The 19,256-nt window shown below is 39.2% G+C and overlaps 1 protein-coding gene across 1 annotated transcript in view; it reads left to right on the plus strand.

Moving 5' to 3' along the window:
* LOC128643890 (AP-4 complex subunit sigma-1-like) overlaps nt 1–18,339 on the plus strand; it is a 29,372-nt gene extending 11,033 nt beyond the window's left edge. The window contains exons 3-5 of the mRNA XM_053696661.1: nt 17,378–17,464; nt 17,550–17,618; nt 18,195–18,339. Of these exons, the coding sequence (XP_053552636.1) occupies nt 17,378–17,464; nt 17,550–17,618; nt 18,195–18,272 (234 nt within the window). The 3' untranslated portion in view covers nt 18,273–18,339. The remainder of the gene's footprint in view (nt 1–17,377; nt 17,465–17,549; nt 17,619–18,194) is intronic.
* The last annotated feature ends 917 nt before the right edge of the window (nt 18,340–19,256 follow it).

Below are 19,256 nucleotides of genomic sequence, written 5' to 3' on the forward strand. Positions count from 1 at the left end.
GTGATTAAAGGGACAGTCTACACCAGAATTGCTATTGTTTTAAAAGATAGATAATCCCTTTATTACCCATTCCCCAGTTTTGCATAACCAACACAGTTATATTTATATATGTTTTACCTCTGTGATTAGCTTGTATCTAAGCCTCTGCAAACTGCCCCTTTATTTCAGTTCTTTTGACAGACTTGCAGTTTAGCCAATCAGTGCTGGCTCCCAGGTAACTTCACGTGCATGAGCACAGTGTTATCTATATGAAACGCATGAACTAACGCCCTCTAGTGGTGAAAAACTGTTAAAATGCATTTTGAAAAGAGGTGGCCTTCAAGGTCTAAGAAATTAGCATATGAACCTCCTAGGTTAAGCTTTCAACTAATAAGAATACCAAGAGAACAAAGCAAAATTGGTGATAAAAGTAAATTGGAAAATTGCTTAAAATTACATGCCTTATTTGAATCATGAAAGTTTATTTTGGACTAGACTGTCCCTTTAAAACAGGTCTTGAGATATATCAGAGTGTCACCTGTGATCAATGTCAGGTTGTTGTCTTCCTAGAAACACTGTTTTCTGTCAGTTATGGTGCAATCTTTGACTTCTAAAAATCCCTCTCCAGAAAAGAAAAGATTGCCCCTTATATCTGGCTCACCAGGTGTGGGTAATAAAAATCATTCTTACCAAAAGATTGCCTTTTTGGATAGTTTTGGTAAAGATTTGTAAATAGCAGACGAAAAAGAGGGAATAAATTAACCCATGACATTCATGTAGGAAGAATTTGATTTAATGGTAAGTAGGAATCATGTTTTCTGTCAGCGTCTTTGTAATATCATATGAAGTTCATTACCAAAGTAAGCCATATGAAGGCATAATTAAAAATAAGCTAGTCTGTTCTGAGAGAGATTTTAGTTTTCTTTTCAAGGGCATTTTAACCAAAGGCTTCAATATACTTAGAATGGTGAGATTTCGGTTCTGATAGTTAGAGCCCTCACCACCTTAGACTGCCACAAGGCCAGCAGAACAAGTTCAGATGGACAAAAAAAAAATCGCAAGTTTCCATTTTCTGGAAAGAGAATTTTCTTGATTACCAATAGTACCTTCCAAATAAAATAGTTTTGGATCACATTCAGTTTGTGAAGCAGAGCTTTTTTTCACATCATTCTGCTCTAAACTGAACAATGATAATTTCAGGAAAGAAACTATATCATCAACACTACTGTGTCCTGGTGAAAACTTTGAAAACGAGAGACCCAAGACATCACCAAACTGTCAGCCTTCCTGGTGTAGATTCCATACATTCAAGCATGCGTCAATCATACCAATCTTAAAAAAGCCCTCCCTTGACCCCTTCTCGCCTTCTATCGACCGGTCTCCTTCCTTTGCTTCAAAATTATTGGAACGACTGGTCTATAATCATCTAACTCAATTTCTCACTTGATCCACAACAATATGGTTTCCGCCCTAAACACTCAACAAAAAATGTTCTTGCTAAAGTAACAAATGGCCTGTTATCAGCTAAAGCAAAAGGCCACTACTCCTTACTAATTTTTCTTGACCTATCCACTGCTTTTGACACAGTCGACCATCCTTTCCTCCTAAAAATATTACATTCATTTGGCATCCGAGACACGGCCCTCTCCTGGTTTGCCTTATATCTCTCAAACTGCTCTTTTTTCAGTTTCCTTTAACCACATATCTTGCGATCCTATGCCTCTCTCAGTTGGAGTACTGCAACGCTCTGTCTGGGGCCCCTTGCTTTTCTCTCTCTATACATCCTCCCTTGGAAAACTTATAGCCTCCTTTTGGATTCCAGAACCACTTATATGCTGATGATACCTAAATCTATCTTTCCTCTCCTGATATCTCCCCCTCTTTACTCAACCAGATTTCCAACTGCCTCTCAGCAATTTACTCTTAGATGTATTCATACTACCTCCAACTCAATCTGTCCAAAACTGAGCTGCTTCTTATTCCACCCTCTTCGAGACATCCAACACCTGACATTTCTCTGACGGTTGGAGACTCTATTCTCAACACCTCACCCCAGGTCCGCTGTCTTGGGCTCACACTAGACTCGGAGCTCACATTCAACCCACATATACAAGCACTTACCAAATCCTGCCGTTCACACCTATGCAACATTTCCAGAATTCGTCCCTTCCTTACTCAAAAAACGACAAAAATACTTATTCATTCCCTCATTTTGTCACGCATTGATTATTGCAATCTACTCCTAAATGGCCTTCCAAAACACCGCCTCTCTTCCCTCCAATCTATTATGAATGCTTCTGCTAGACTCATCCACCTAAGTCGCCGATCTACATCAGCTGCTCCACTCTGCCAGTCTCTACACTGGCTCCCCATACACTCTAGAATACAATTTATTAAGTATTAACCTTAACTTACCAAGCACTAAACAGTCTAGCTCCCAACTATATTTCCTCTCTCATCGTGAAATATTCCTCATCCCGTCCTCTTCGATCAACCTCTGACCTACGTCTCTCCACTCCTGTTATCTCTACGTCCCACTCCTGTTCTCTGGAACTCTCTACCCCGCTCCATAAGACTATCTCCAACCTTGTATAGATTCAGACGCTCCTTGAAAACCCACCTATTCAGAGAGGCTTACCATATCTCCTCCATCCCTCATCCTAAACTAATACATGAACTGCCTGACTCACTGCTGCAACTACACAACCAATGTATCAAGCTACCCCAACCTTATGTCTCTGCACTCTAAACCTATAGACTGTGAGTGCTCCGTAACAGGGCCCTCTTCCTCCTGTGCTAGATTTGTTTAGTTTTGTTTTGTATTTTATCACAAATCTTTGTCATTGTATACCCCTATCATTGTACCCAGTGCTACGGAATTTGGCAGCGCTATACAAATAAATTATAATAATTCAACCTCAACAATACAGTGCCAATTTATGAGGGTGGAGTGCATGATATGGGCTGCCCTGTTTTTTGGCTATTGTTTGTTTGCAGCCATGATGTTTTACACTTTTTCCAATAAATTCTGTTATTCTGAGCTTGGCCAAGTATTATGGATTCCGGACATTGGGTTCTAATTTGACTGATGCATTCTGCTTCAACTATATGCCTAATATCTTACTCAAAACCAATTAATAAATCATATTCTAGTAACTTAGTAAAGTTATAACTATCTCCAGGAATCTTTTTTAACAAAAATATGAAAATATTGATGCAACTGATATTCACAAACAAAGCAAACAATTGCACATCTATGGATTTCCTTGTTTTGTTTTAAAGGAATTGTAAAGTTGAGCCATCTGGAAAGCAGCATGTGTACAAGCTTTGTAAATAAAAACGACTTTAATTCATCGTTTTTTATTTTAGTTACTGATACTAAAGCTATTACCGCTGCTTTGAGTACACCCGAATGTCTCATATTCCTCCCGGCTCCATATCTGCTTTTTCTGTTTTCTGACATTTTGGTGTTAAACCAATTGAAATCCAGGCCGCTAGGTGACCACAAACTAAATCTGCCCTCTTTCTCAATAGTGCATGTGCAAGTTATTATCCATGCAGGCCGAGTAAATGCTTGTTTCAATGCGACAGATGCGTGTCAAGCTCACATGGGAATCCCAACTTATGTCACTCACTGCTTAGAATCGACTGCATCCTACTGCAACTGAAGTGGCTCAGTATTTCTTATCCAAGTAAAGTTAATTCAGCCACAACTCAAAACGATACCTCACCAACCCTCCGCTCAAGCAGTAAACAATGATTGTGTGATTCATTATTTACATTAAGACGTAGAGCGGAGAGTTGCGCATGCACACGACTAACTGAATTGGGAGTGAGCCTAGATGACTACGTAGAGAGTGGGTGAGACCGCACAGCTTCTAGAACAGGGACTACAAGCTGGGCGGAGCAAGGTTCGGTAAAACATTTTTTTTATTTAAATTATTGTAAATTGCAAAATGTAAAAAATAACTTGGCGACTTGACTACATTACACATATGCTACCGACAGAGGTGCTCAACCTTACAATCACTTTAATACCAATAGGTTAGGCTGAAGTTTTGTCTATTGTCGGCTTTGCTCTGTCCTAAACCAGCACACAGGATTTAAAGAAAAGGTTTTGGGGTCATGAGAATCTAGGGCATCATGTAACAGACTTGTTATAGAATAGAATATATTTGTATGGTTTTGCCATTACGGGCTCTATTTATCAAACAGCGGTCATCAGATTACTGCTTCCCTTACATCTTTTCCAACTCTTAGGTTGAGAATTTAAATCGCACCGGTCTTCTCTGACCGGGAAGATTGACATCTCCTGCACGTGTATGATTGACTGTGTGCAGGCAGGGGGCGGGATTGCATGAGAGCACAAAATAGCGCTCGTGTCCAATGTTGAATTCCGCCAGCGGATTGCTGCCAGCCAAAGGCGAGCTTGAGCGGACATAGGCAAATATGTACGCCCCTGTCTGCCCTTGCTTAATAAATCTAGCCCTGTGTGTGGTACAAAAATACTGTTTCATAGTGCTAAAAACAAAACCTGCATGCGATGTTTTTTACTCCTTCATAAAAAAAAAGGTCTCATAAGCTTACATAATAAATATAATATACAATTGGGATAAAAAAAAACATGATATATTTTAGATTTTGATTATGGGTCAGTCCAGAACTAAGGCAATACCTTTTTTTCTTTAAATCTGCTTTGACGATCAGAAGTTCTTAATTTCTTGTCAATTTGGGTCTCCCCAAGCAGCACATAAAATGTATCACATGATTCTGAAAACCATCCATTTGACCATAGCTGATATTTATAACAACCTTGCAACACCAAGGGAAGAAATGATGCAATCTGTGTGAGACTGATTTCCTAATGTTGAGTTGTATAATTATATTGGAAACATCCCTTTCAATATCCTTAAATCTTTATGTATATCTTTTAACCTGATAAAAAAAAAAAATAGATAACATATGCAGTACAATTTTAAAAAATTTGTCAGAACAAAAAAAATCTACTGCTCATTTTTTTTTAAATAGTTTTTTATTGAAGTCATAAACAAATATAACAGTAATGAAACGTCCAACAATAGTAACAAAGGAGAATAGTACAGTACTTATACCATGATCTTGCTAGGTAAACAACACAAGTTATGCCAACATTGTATACATTCAAAGATTTAAAGAGTAGTACTCTGTGGTGAGTGGTAAAAGAATGGAGAAGCTATAGCTGGTTAGTGTTATGAAGGAGCATGGAGGTTTACTTAGGCAAAAAATCTAAATATAAATAGAAGGGGCATATAAATCCCGTTTATTAAAGGTATTAGTAAAGAGTTTGGACCATCTAAATTGAGACATCATTTTTTATTTTTTATATGATCTGTAGACTAGAAGTGATCCCACCTTGTGATGGATAAATACACCATAAAATATTAATTTAGAACTATAAAAGCAAGGAAGGGTTAGTTTTATGGGGGAAAGGGAGGGGGAAGATAAAGTATATTCTCCACATTATCATGAAAAGCATGTATAGCGTTATATAAACTAGTAAAAGTAAGATAAATATGGATTGGCTTGTGTTTGGCCACTTATGGACCAAATTAGCGGGGAGAGGGATAAGGGAGCGCAGCGGGCAGGAGCCGCTCAAAGTGGAGTGGGGAGGGAATGGGGGGAACGGAGCCAAATATGACATGAGAGCAGGTTTGGAAAGACTTATTGGATGAATATAAGGGTGGGCTTCACAGGGGGGACCTGTTATTTACATGACTACTGGGATGGGCATGGCTCCATCAGAGCGAAGCAATTATCTAAACATAATGTTATGCTTATATAATGAGAAAATAATGATAAATGCGTAGAATATGCGACCCGGGTAAAACCAGAGCTCAATTATGGGAAATAAGGGGCCTTACCAGTTACTCTGTAGTATTATGTGGAGAGGAGAGCTGTAGAATGTTCGGACTATAGAAAATCTCCGGATGAGCCCCTCTCCTAGGGAAATGTCATCTATAGACGAAGCTGGAGAAAGGAGTGGGGGTATGACCCGCCGGTAATAAGCTCCGGCGGGAAAGGGAGGAGAGAGGCTTATCATGGACAAGAGTTCCCTTTTTTAATAAAGTGACTTATATAACACATTTAATATGCAATCACAACATTCTAATAAAGAAAGGTTATATTATGGACAATATGATATCTAAACTGACGAAGTTATATACTCTATAAATAGTTAATGGCATCACAAAAAATGTCATATAGAGAGTGCAACTAGTATGGTATACTGAGCATATTGTTACGCATGCTGAACAGACACTAGACCATCCATAACTGATTAAATTTAAGTCTTCTATTGGAAGAAGCTCCTATAATACAGCATGACTTACAATAACAAATTCAAATGTAAAAGCTAAAAACATCTTGACACTCTCAGATCACAGATCTAGCATAATATAACCGTGAGACCCTTATACACCAAACAAATATAACTTATAGAACATGAACCATAATAGTAAGAAGACTTATACGTCTAAATATCTCAGCTTGCACTGGAATGCGAACATATAAACATTTAAGCCACAGAGGCCGGCTAACTAAGGCAGTACAATACTCAATATATGAGTTTAGCGTGTGCGGCTAGCATAAATAAATAAGATGACAATATCAGATGAAAGCTACACATGTAGCGGTCAGATCATTATAGTATATGTTGCTAGCATGTGACAGGAGCATAGTACTTTCAAGTTGGGTTAGAGAGTATAATCAGTGAGTAAGTGCAGTGTGTAAGGAGCCCAATATGAGTGTTGTCTCTCTTATCTCTGGGTCCCAATTTTACAAAGGAGCTAACCAAGTGGGGTGAATGACATGCTGGGGGAAATGGCAATCAGAATAGTATACCAACACCCCACTTAGCACATCTATTAACACATATGAATGTAGAAGAGGAAAAAAATAAAAATAAATAAATAAAAAGAGTGTATACATAATTGGGTAAATTGAGCTACCTAACCTTAGTAAAACGTTTGTTAACTAAATTGTCACATGCATAAACATTAATAAAAAATATATGACAACAAATCGAGCTTATGACCTCCACATGTATCTGATGCTAGAAATCCTGGAGTTATAGGCCCAAACTGGACCCACTACCAGACACATACGGCAGGAAGGGAAAAATGGTAGAAAAAAGATAAGAGTGGAATGTTAAACCGTTAGTAGAAGGTACTTGTATAGACTGTTACATGGGTTCCTGATATGTCAGTAAGACTAATATTTCAGACAGTATAATCGTCATGTCAAGGTCCAGCAATGTGTGGGGTTGATAGAAGGTCTGGGAGAGGAACTCATCGTGCAGACTTACACAAACTCTCCTGGGTAAAACAAGTCAATCTACCCCACTCCGGTCGGTCTAACAAGTACAATAGCATGCCAGATATCTCTGTGCGACCTGCTAACATAACTTTGGGACCAAATATAGCAGTCTCTACAGTATCAGCAACCTTCAGGCCTAGCAATGACTGCGCAGACGGTAGCTTGGGAAGGCTCGTGGAGACAGCAAATTGCCCAGTCACTTTCTGAGGTATCCGATGCCGGGTTTCTTGGCTGTACCATAGCGGGCTCTGGGAATCTCCTGCGTCACCATCTCTCTGCACCTCGTTAGAAACAGCGATCGCGGTAACAGCATATAGGTCCTGGCTGGAGACCTCCGATGCATCCGCTCCATGATGTGACTGAAGCACGTTAACTTGCGGTTTGTAGGAGAGACTAGGTGCTATGGCTTTCTCAGACGAGGCAGGAGTGTGTGAGTTGTTATCTGGGGGATTGCAAGGATCCCGGTGTGTGCCAAAGCATTGAGCGATATCTTTAGAGAGCTGGGCATATTGTTCGTCCATTGCTTCACTCAATTCTAGGAGTAGCTCGAGCAGGATAGCTTCCGAGTTCTGCATGCTTGGATGAGCCATAGAACTTTGTCGTACTTCTTCCAGTCTAGTTTCTTTGATTGAGGGGGATGTAGATACCCCAGTGTAGAGCCCAAGAGTTTAGCAATATAAAGCTAAGGTCAATATACAAGTTTCTGGGCTTATTTGCTCATAAATTATACTTTAAAGATACTCCAGTTGCCGAGCTCTAACTTTCTGCGTCCATTCAGTTAGGCAGTTGGCTCCGCCCCCCCTCTACTACTCATTTTAATTGTTGAGTGTTATTAGATTGTCATTTTTATTATGCACTTGTTTATGTAATTCTAATTTATTTAATTGCCTTTTAACTTTAAAACACTGGTTTACAAATCTGTCCACAGTCCTTCCCAACAGGCCAGATTTACAGGATTACCTTGGATGAAATCAGGTAAAATAGCTGTTGACTAATAATCTAGTTATTTCACCTGTGCCCCAGTTCAGATATCCTCAAAATATGGCCTGTTAGGGAGGCCGGAGGGCCGGTTTGAAAAACAGTGATTTAAAGGGACATGAAACACAACATTTTAAATAAATGTAAAAAGATTGTACACATTTTAAAAAATAGGAGTGAACTGGAAAGTTGTTCAAAATTGTGTATTCTATCTAAATCATGATCGTTTTTAATTTTGACTGAATTGGTGTTCCTTTAAGGATTCCTGCTCCACGCACAATACTTTTTGTTTAGTAAATTTCCAAAACTGATATTACACGTCCATTAGAACATCCTAGAAGTTAATAAACCATATTGTTAATTGTGTCCCTTTACAAGGACAGGAAAGTCAAAATTAAACTTGCATGATTCAGATAGAGCAAATCATTTTAAGACACTTTTAAATTTAGCTTCTCTTTTCAAATGTGCTTTGTTCTCTCTGTATCCCTTGTTGAAAAAGAATACACACATATCCTACAAAAGTGGGAGCTGCTGTTAATTGGTGTCTGCACACATTTATCTTTAGTGATTGGCTGACTAGATGTGTTCATCTTGCTGCCAGTAGTGCAATGCTGTTCCTTCAGCAACGGATAACAAAGGAACAAAGCAAATTTGAAAATGGAAGTAAAAATGTGTTTAAAATTGTATGTTCTATCCAAATCATGAAAAAAAATGTTGGGGTTTCCTGTCCCTTTTAATATCTATTTCTCAACTTTGTTTATTTTATAATATTTTTGCTGTGAATAAGAGGTATGTTATTTTTGCAGCTACAAATTCAGTTTTCAGAACTACAAAAACAATAATATGTGATATCTTCTAGACAGAAAAAAATGCCAAAAATAATCTTGCAGAAACCTCTGGGAGAGGATGACATTGTGAAAAGATTCATGGAATTTATTCGTCAAAAAAATTAAACATTACAGCCATTAATATACAGCCTCATGCTACGTAATTAACTATTAAATTATAATGTAACTTAAATAGAAAATTATCTTTTTGATAAAAAAAAATTCTTAAAAAGAAATCCTTTTTTGTTTTTTTAGGTAGCAGTGGCTCTAACTTCTAGAAGCTTTCGTTTTAGATTCAGACAGAGCATACATTTCTAAACAACTTTCCAATGTTCTTATATTATCAGTTTTGCTTCATTCTCTTGGTATCCTTTTATTAAAGGAGCAGATGTGCACTACTGAGAGCTAGCTGAACACATCTGGTGAGCCAATAACACGAGGCATATATGTGCAGCCACCAATCAGCATCTAGCTCTTAGCTCCTAAGCCTACCTAGGTATTCTTTTCAACAAGGAATACTAAGCAAATACATTATAGAAGTCATTTGTAAAATTGTATGTTTTAACCAAGAAAGAAAAGTTTTTTGTTTCATATCTCTATTTTGTAATTATTTGTTTGTTTTTTATTATTGTTAGGTATATTACTAACTTACACACAGAGAAAACTTTGTTACAATCCATATGAAAACTCCATGCTGTTGTCTGGTGACTCTGGAATCTTGTTTCACAATTTTAAAGGCCTGAAATGTCAATTACTGAGTGAGATCTGTGCCAAACTGAGGCTGTAAGGAGTTTATTTATTGCGGATTTGCCGAGTTTGCTTCTCTCTGCCCCACAGTGTAGGTTAGCAGTAACTTCAGCCATTTTATCAGATAGAAACATCCAAGACACAAGGCCTTTAAAGTCCTGATTGTCAAACTGTTGACCACATGTATGTGCAAAAGGAAAAGAACCGGAAAAAAAAAAAAAAAACCTTGTCCCACAATTTAAAAAGGCTACTGTATGTTCAAGATCTTGGATCAGAAGTACTAAGTTAAACAGATTTCTATGGTATTGGTGTGCTAGTTTTGTTTGTTTTTTCAATGAGGTTTCACACCATTTTTGGTTTAGCAAGACAAACAAATGTTCTTTTATTAAAACAAAAAAAAGTTTTTAATCAAAATGTATGACATTGCTTATGTCAGCAGTGCTACAAATCAACCGCACACAGACCTAAAACATATATACATATGCAGGGGAGTAAGATCCTGGGCTTAAGTTTAGACCACCATGTTCATGCCTGATGTTTGACACGCGGACAGACAAGCCTTACGCTTCTTACAGCAGAAGAAGGAAAAGTGCAGTGTCCATCAAATGAAAGGCAAACATACCCTCTACAGTTATCAGAACCTTTAAGACTGAAGCATTCACTCTCTTCAATCAGTTTAACAGGAAAATTAGCTCACAGACGATTCAAGAAAGAAAGGACTTAATAAATAGGTCATGGTTTTTAGACTGCAAGCTAGAGACGTGTATAAAGAATTGTATTTGTAGGAAATATTAAACAATATACGCCAAAAACTTTTCATAGTTAATTCTCAAAGGAAGATACTATAAGCCATTTGGATTTTTTTTTACCTTAGCAGAGTACTGTGACTGCAACATGTCCAGACACACTGAACCCAAATTTTTTTCTTTCATGATTCAGATAGAGCATGCAATTTTAAACAACTTTCTAATTTACTCCTATTATCAATTTTCTCCATTCTCTTGCTATCTTTATTTGAAAAGCAAAAATGTAAGTTTAGAAGTCGGCCCATTTTTGGTTCACAACCTAGATTGTGCTTGCTGATTGGTGGCTAAATGCACCCACCAACAAACAAGTGCTGTCCAGTGTTCTGAACAAAAAATTGGCTGGCTCCTTAGCTTAGATAGCAAGAGAACAAAGAATAATTGATAATAGGAGTACATTAGAAAGTTGCTTAAAATTGCATGCTCTGTCTGAATTATGAAAGAAAAAAATATGGGTTTAGTATCCCTTTAAGGTTCACCAGAAGGCAGGAATAGATGCATGAGGACAGTATAGGAATATCTATGAAGGAAAACCCACAAGACCCTTTCAGCATCACTACATGGCATTACTATAGATATTTCTCTTGTAAGGTGTATCCAGTCCACGGATTCATCCATTACTGGGATATTCTCCTTCCCAACAGGAAGCTGCAAGAGGATCACCCACAGAGCTGTCTATATAGCTCCTCCCCTAACTGCCACCTCCCAGTCATTCTCTTGCAGCTCTCGACAAGGTAAGTAGCTAGAGAGATGTGGTGCATTAATGTAGTTTATCTTCAATCAAAAGTTTATTATTTTCAAATGGTACCGGAGTTGTACTATTTTAGCCTCAGGCAGAAAGTTGAAGAAGAGTCTGCCTGTGGTTTTTTGATGATCTTAGTGGTTTGTACCTAAGATCCACTGCTGTTCTCAAACATAACTGAAGAGATGGGTAACTTCAGCTGGGGGAATAGCGTGCAGGGTCTCCTGCTCTGAGGTATGTGCAGTTTTAAATTTTTCTAGAGAGATGATAAGCTAGAAAATGCTGACAATACCGGATTTATTTAAGGTAAGCCGGATTACAGTGATTTAATAACGACTGGTATCATGCTTGCTGTAAAGGGTAATATTTTTGTTATTTACTCTCATTACTGAATAGATATAACGTTTGCTTGAGGTATATAAACGTTTATTACAATTTGGTGATACAACTTTATTCTGGGGCCCAGTTTTTCACATGGCTGACTAGATTTTGCCTAGGGATAGTTTTTTAAGGCCCTCTCACTGTGAGTACAGGTTGGGAGGGGCCTATTTTCGCGCCTAAATTGCGCGGTAGTTTTTGCAGCTTGAGACATCCAGCTTCCCTGAAGGAGTCCCCTGAACATATAGGACCTCTCTAAAGGGTTTTTGTGCCTTCCAAAGTCATATGGGCAGGTAGGAGCCACAGTAGAGCTGTGGCAGTTGCTTGTGACTGTTTAAAAACGTTTATATCATTTTTTTTTTATCCGGTTTTGAAACTAAGGGGTTAATCATCCATTTGCAAGTGGGTGCAATGCTATTTCAGTCTATTATACACACTGTAAAAATTTCGTAGATTTTACTGCTTTTTTCACTGTTTTGCATTTTCTGTGATTGTTTTTTTCTCTTAAAGGCACAGTACCGTTTTTATTTTTAGATTGTTCAGTTATTAAAGTGTTTTCCAAGCTTGCTGTCTCATTACTAGTCTGTTTAAACATGTCTGACATAGAGGAAACTCATTGTTCATTATGTTTAGAAGCCATTGTGGAACCCCCTCTTAGAATGTGTACCAAATGCACTGATTTTACTATAGATTACAAAGACCATATTCTGGCTTTAAAAAATTTATCACCAGAAGAAATTGACAAGGAGGACATTATGCCGTCTAACTCTCCCCACGTGTCAGAACCTATAAATCCCGCTCAGGGGACGCCAAGTACATCTAGCGCGCCCATTGCGTATACCTTGCAAGACATGGCGGCAGTTAGGAATCATACCCTTACAGAGGTATTATCTAAACTGCCAGGATTGCAAGGAAAGCGAGACAGCTCTGGGACTAGAATAAATACAGAGCTCTCTGACGCTTTAGTGGCTATGTCTGATACACCCTCACAATGTACTGAAGTTGAAGCAGGGGAGCTTCAATCTGTGGGTGATTTTTCTGATTCAGGGAAGATACTTCAACCTGATTCTGATATGTCTACATTTAAATTTAAGCTTGAGCACCTCCGCATATTGCTCAGGGAGGTCTTCGCAACTCTGGACAACTGTGACACTATTGTAGTCCCAGAGAAATTATGTAGATTAGATAAATACTATGCAGTACCTACTTATACTGATGTGGAGGGAGCAGTTTCTACTCTAGCTAAGCGTACCACTATCCCTGTCGAGGACAGTTGTGCTTTTCTAGATCCAATGGATAAAAAATTAGAGGGTTTCCTTAAGAAATTTTTTATTCAACAAGGTTTTATTCTCCAGCCTCTTGCATGCATTGCCCCAGTCACTGCTGCTGCGGTGGCTTTCTGGTTTGAGTCTCTAGAGGAGGCTCTACAGGTTGAAACCCCGTTGGAAGATATTATTGACAAGCTTAAGGCTCTTAAGCTAGCCAATTAATTTGTTTCTGACGCCGTTGTTCATTTAACCAAGCTAACGGCTAAAAATTCAGGTTTTGCTATTCAGGCGCGTAGGGCGCTATGGCTTAAATCCTGGTCAGCTGACGTGACTTCAAAGTCTAAACTTCTCAACATTCCCTTCAAAGGACAGATCCTATTCGGGCCTGGACTGAAGGAGATCATTTCTGACATCACTGGCGGAAAAGGTCACGCCCTTCCTCAAGATAGGTCCAACAAATTAAGGACCAAACAGTCTAGTTTTTGGCCCTTTCGAAACTTCAAGAGTGGCGCAGCTTCAACTTCCTCTAACACATAACAAGAGGGAACTTTTGCCCAGTCTAAGCCGGTCTGGAGACCTAACCAGGCTTGGAACAAGGGGAAACAGGCCAAAAAGCCTGCTGCTGCCTCTAAGACAGCATGAAGGAGCAGCCCCCGATCCGGAAACGGATCTAGTAGGGGGCAGACTCTCTCTCTTCGCCCAGGCTTGGGCAAGAGATGTCCAGGATCCCTGGGCATTGGAAATTGTGTCCAAGGGTTATCTTCTGGAATTCAAAACCTCTCCCCCAAAAGGGAGATTTCATCTCTCACATTTATCTGCAAACCAGATAAAGAGAGAGGCATTCTTACATTGTGTTCAAGACCTCCTAGTTATGGGAGTGATCCACCCAGTTCCGCAGGAGGAACAGGGGCAGGGCTTCTATTCAAATCTGTTTGTAGTTTCCAAGAAAGAGGGAACATTCAGACCAATCTTAGATCTCAAATTTCTCAGAGTCCCATCCTTCAAGATGGAGACTATTCGAACCATCCTTCCTATGATCCAGGAGGGTCAATATATGACTACCGTAGACTTAAAGGATACTTATCTTCACATCCCGATACACAAAGATCATCATCGTTTTCTCAGGTCTGCCTTTCTAGACAGGCACTACCAGTTTGTGGCTCTTCCCTTCGGGTTGGCCAAGAATCTTTACAAAGGTTCTAGGGTCCCTCCTAGCGGTCCTAAGGCTGCGGGTATAGCATTAGCCCCTTACTTAGACGACATTCTAATACAGGCGTCGACTTTTCAAATTGCCAGGTCCCATACGGACATTGTTCTGGCATTTCTGAGGTCCCATGGGTGGAAGGTGAACGAAGAAAAGAGTTCTCTATCACCTCTAACAAAGTTTCATTCCTAGGGACTCTGATAGATTCGGTAGAAATGAAGATTTACCTAACGAAGGCCAGATTGTCAAAACTTCTAGACTCTTGCCGTGTTCTTTATTCCACTTCTCGTACTTCAGTGGCTCAGTGTATGGAAGTAATCGGTTTAATGGTAGCGGCAATGGACATAATACCGTTTGCCCACCTACATCTCAGACCGCTGCAACTTTGCATGCTCAGTGGAATGGGGATTACACAGATTTGTCCCTCTACTAAATCTGGATCAAGAGACCAGGGATTCTCTTCTCTGGTGGCTATCTCGGGTCCATCTGTCCAAGGGGATGAGCTTCCGCAGGCCAGATTGGACTATAGTAATGACAGATGCCAGCCTTCTGGGCTGGGGTGCAGTCTGGAACTCCCTGAAGGCTCAGGACTCGTGGACTCAGGAGGAGGCACTCCTTCCGATAAACATTCTGGAACTAAGAGCGATATTCAATGCTCTTCAGGCTTGGCCTCAGCTAGCTGCGGTCAGGTTCATCAGATTTCAGTCAGACAACATCACGACTGTAGCCTATATCAACCATCAGGGGGGAACAAGGAGCCCCCTGGCAATGTTGGAGGTTTCAAAGATAATTCTATGGGCAGAGGTTCACTCTTGCCATCTCTCAGCTATCCATATCCCAGGAGTAGAGAACTGGGAGGCGGATTTTCTAAGTCGGCAGACTTTTCATCCGGGGGAGTGGGAGCTCCATCCAGAGGTATTTACCCAGCTGATTCAACTATGGGGCAAACCAGAACTGGATCTCATGGCATCTCGTCAGAACGCCAAACTTCCTTGTTACGGGTCCAGGTCAAGGGATCCCCAGGCAGCGCTGATAGATGCTCTTGCAGCTCCCTGGTCCTTCAGCCTGGCTTATGTGTTTCCACCATTTCCTCTGCTCCCTCGTCTGATTGCCAAGATCAAGCAGGAGAGAGCTTCGGCGATTTTGATAGCTCCTGCGTGGCCACGCAGGACTTGGTATGCAGATCTGGTGGACGTCATCCTTTCCACCATGGACTCTGCCGCTGAGGCAGGACCTTCTACTTCAAGGTCCCTTCAAACATCCAAATCTAATTTCTCTGCGTCTGACTGCTTGGAGATTGAACGCTTGATTTTATCAAAGCGTGGTTTTTCCGACTCGGTCATTGATACCTTAATTCAGGCTCGAAAGCCTGTCACCAGGAAAATCTATCATAATATATGGTGTAAATATCTTCATTGGTGTGAATCCAAGAGTTACTCATGGAGTAAAGTCAGGATTCCCAGGATATTATCTTTTCTCCAAGAAGGATTGGAGAAGGGATTGTCAGCTAGTTCCTTAAAGGGACAGACTTCTGCTCTGTCTATTCTTTTGCACAAGCGTCTGGTGGATGTTCCAGACGTTCAGGCGTTTTGTCAGGCTTTAGTTAGAATCAAGCCTGTGTTTAAACCTGTTGCTCTGCCATGGAGTTTAAATTTAGTTCTTAAAGTTCTTCAAGGGGTTCCGTTTGAACCTCTGCATTCCATAGATATCAAACTTTTATCTTGGAAAGTTCTGTTTTTGGTAGCTATCTCTTCGGCTCGAAGAGTTTCAGAGTTATCTGCCTTGCAGTGTGATTCCCCTTATCTGATCTTCCATGCAGATAAGGTAGTATTGCGTACCAAACCTGGGTTTCTTCCTAAGGTGGTATCTAATAAGAATATCAATCAGGAGATTGTTGTTTCGTCACTGTGTCCTAATCCTTCTTCAAAGAAGGAACGTCTATTACACAATCTTGACGTGGTTCGTGCTTTAAAGTTTTATTTACAAGCTACTAAAGATTTTCGTCAAACATCTGCATTGTTTGTTGTCTACTCTGGACAGAGGAAAGGCCAAAAGGCTTCAGCAACTTCTCTTTCTTTTTGGTTAAGAAGTATAATCCGCTTAGCTTATGAGACTGCTGGCCAGCAGCCTTCTGAAAGAATTACAGCTCATTCCACTAGAGCGGTGGCTTTCCACATGGGCTTTTAAAAATGAGGCTTCTGTTGAACAGATTTGTAAGGCGGCGACTTGGTCTTCGCTTCATACTTTTTCTAAATTCTACAAATTTGATACTTTTGCTTCTTCGGAGGCTATTTTTGGGAGAAAGGTCTTACAGGCAGTGGTGCCTTCCGTTTAAGCGCCTGCCTTGTCCCTCCCTTCATCCATGTCCTATAGCTTTGGTATTGGTATCCCACAAGTAATGGATGAATCCGTGGACTGGATACACCTTACAAGAGAAAACAAAATTTATGCTTACCTGATAAATTTATTTCTCTTGTGGTGTATCCAGTCCACGGCCCGCCCTGTCATTTTAAGGCAGGTGTTTTTTATTTTTAAACTACAGTCACCACTGCACCCTATAGTTTCTCCTTTCTCTTGCTTGTCTTCGGTCGAATGACTGGGAGGTGGCAGTTAGGGGAGGAGCTATATAGACAGCTCTGCTGTGGGTGATCCTCTTGCAGCTTCCTGTTGGGAAGGAGAATATCCCATAAGTAATGGATGAATCCGTGGACTGGATACACCACAAGAGAAATAAATTTATCAGGTAAGCATAAATTTTTTATTTTTTTTTGTTTACTAATCTGAATGATACAATAAAATGATTGCCCCCCCCCCCCCCACCATACTCCAATCAAGAAGATTCATAGCTGAATCGGCCAGGAAAAGGAGTTCCAAAGAATTCTTGTCTATTCCAAATTATGCAAGTGTATATACACATTAATCATTTGATATTTAATATGAGAGAAAGGTGTCTATAAAAGGCTCACTTGCATCCAAAAGATATATTACAATGCCGTTGTTGCTTTTAATATCATGAGGGATCTCTTGTTGCTAAATAAGTTTAGATTAGGTAGATTTTTCTTTCTGTATGTACATTTTTCTGTCTGCTCTCCCCTCAGTGCTCCTTCCTAGAGTACAAGGCCTGTAAGCTGGTGTATCGTCAGTATGCAGCATTATTCATTGTGGTGGGAATAGATGAGTCGGAGGTAAGAGGCCAGCGCCCATTGGAAAAGCAGAACGCACAGTTTTTTTATTATTATAAAAAGACTAACTGCTGTTTTGTTTTTGCAGAATGAAATGGCAGTGTTTGAACTCATTCATAATTTTGTGGAAGTTTTGGACAAATATTTCAGTAGAGTGGTGAGTGAGGATTGAGTACAATGCCTTTAATGAAGCTAAACCAGTTTAGGTTTACACTGTACCAGTATGAGATGTATACAGGGAATTTTACAGCAAGGCGTATCTTCCTGCTTGTTCATAGTTCACAATGTTTTTTAACCTTTTCTATTGTTCCTATACAATTGCTATATTAGAAAGTCAAACGAAGATTTCGCTCACTTTCCTCATAGTAGCAGAGATTATTCTATACTAATGGATAAACAATCATTTTTTTTAAGTAAGTTTTTGCTTGGAGATGGCAGCCTTTTTTAAAGCTCTGCTCTATTTCCCTTACTACTGAATGGATTCCTATTAGTTTATCTTGAATTCACTTCCTTTGGGGTGAGCCACAATTCTTTAGAAAAATTTAATTTATCAACACATATCATTTTGTACGTTTTTCTTTATGATTGCGATTAACCCCTTAGTGTTTGCAGAAATGCTGCCTAATTTTTCAGCACTAATTTAATGCACACAGTCCCAAGAACACAAGCTACTGCCGAGATCAATAAATAGGAGACAAACGGTAACTAACTTGTTTATTCTGCTTTTTTACAGAGCGAGTTGGATGTATCCTTTTATTATAATATTCAGAGAGACTGGAAAGCTGCCAATTTTCAGTTGACTTATGATTAGCGCTGCAGAACTTCATCGTGCTCTACAAATACCTGATAATAATAATAATTCTGTTTTGGCCCTGAAAGTGGTGTGAGAAGTCAGTTTTTCAAAATATAAAACCAGCTTTTTAAAAAATATATATATATATATATTACTTGAAGGTGATTGTGTTACTTTTAAACACAGATTTGTAAAATATATGTAAAAGTTTGCCACTTTTTTTTTTTTTTTTAAGTTGAAATAATTTTTATTAGATTTTTGAAAAGATAAACATAGTATGTGTGACAATATTGCAAATATATATATATATATAATTTCAGGCTGTCCATTTACATAGTTAAATCCTCATTAGATACATGTCAGTGTACAAGGTTATGTCTTTCAGCATGTGTACATAATGATTGGAATTATATGAAAAAAATATTATAAGCAATACACTTCTTATACAAACTGCTTTTACAAGGTGGAGTAACCTGCTGTAGTTGGAACAATACAAAAAAACAAAGAAGAATTAAAGGGTGGCTATACCCAAATGTTGAAACACTTGAAAGTGATGCAGCATAGCTGTAAAAAGCTGACTAGAAAATATCACCTGAACATCTCTATGTAAAAAAGAAAGATATTTTACCTCAAAATGTCCTAAGTATTCAAACCCCATTGCAAAGGACTTTAAGCAGCAAATCAGTATGTCTGTCCCGGGACAGGCAAGGGAGCGAGCCTCATGCACACTTGTGTTATTTCCCTATTCAGTTTAAGGAAGTTTACTATGAAATCTCATGGGTTATGTAAAATCTTGATGCTGATTGGCTGCAGTTAATTTGTTTGTTTTTTTACCTGCAGCTGAAACATAACTTTTTACACTGCTGAGCTGAGGAAGCTGTGAGGTAAAATATCTTCCTTTTTTACATAGAGATGCTCAGGTAATATTTTCCTGTCAGCTTTTTACAGTTATACTGCATCAGTTTCAAGTGATTTAGCATATGAGTATTATGTCCCTTTAAT

This window comes from Bombina bombina, unplaced genomic scaffold (genome assembly GCF_027579735.1).
Source record: "Bombina bombina isolate aBomBom1 unplaced genomic scaffold, aBomBom1.pri scaffold_2124, whole genome shotgun sequence".
NCBI classification, from domain to species: Eukaryota; Metazoa; Chordata; class Amphibia; order Anura; family Bombinatoridae; genus Bombina; species Bombina bombina.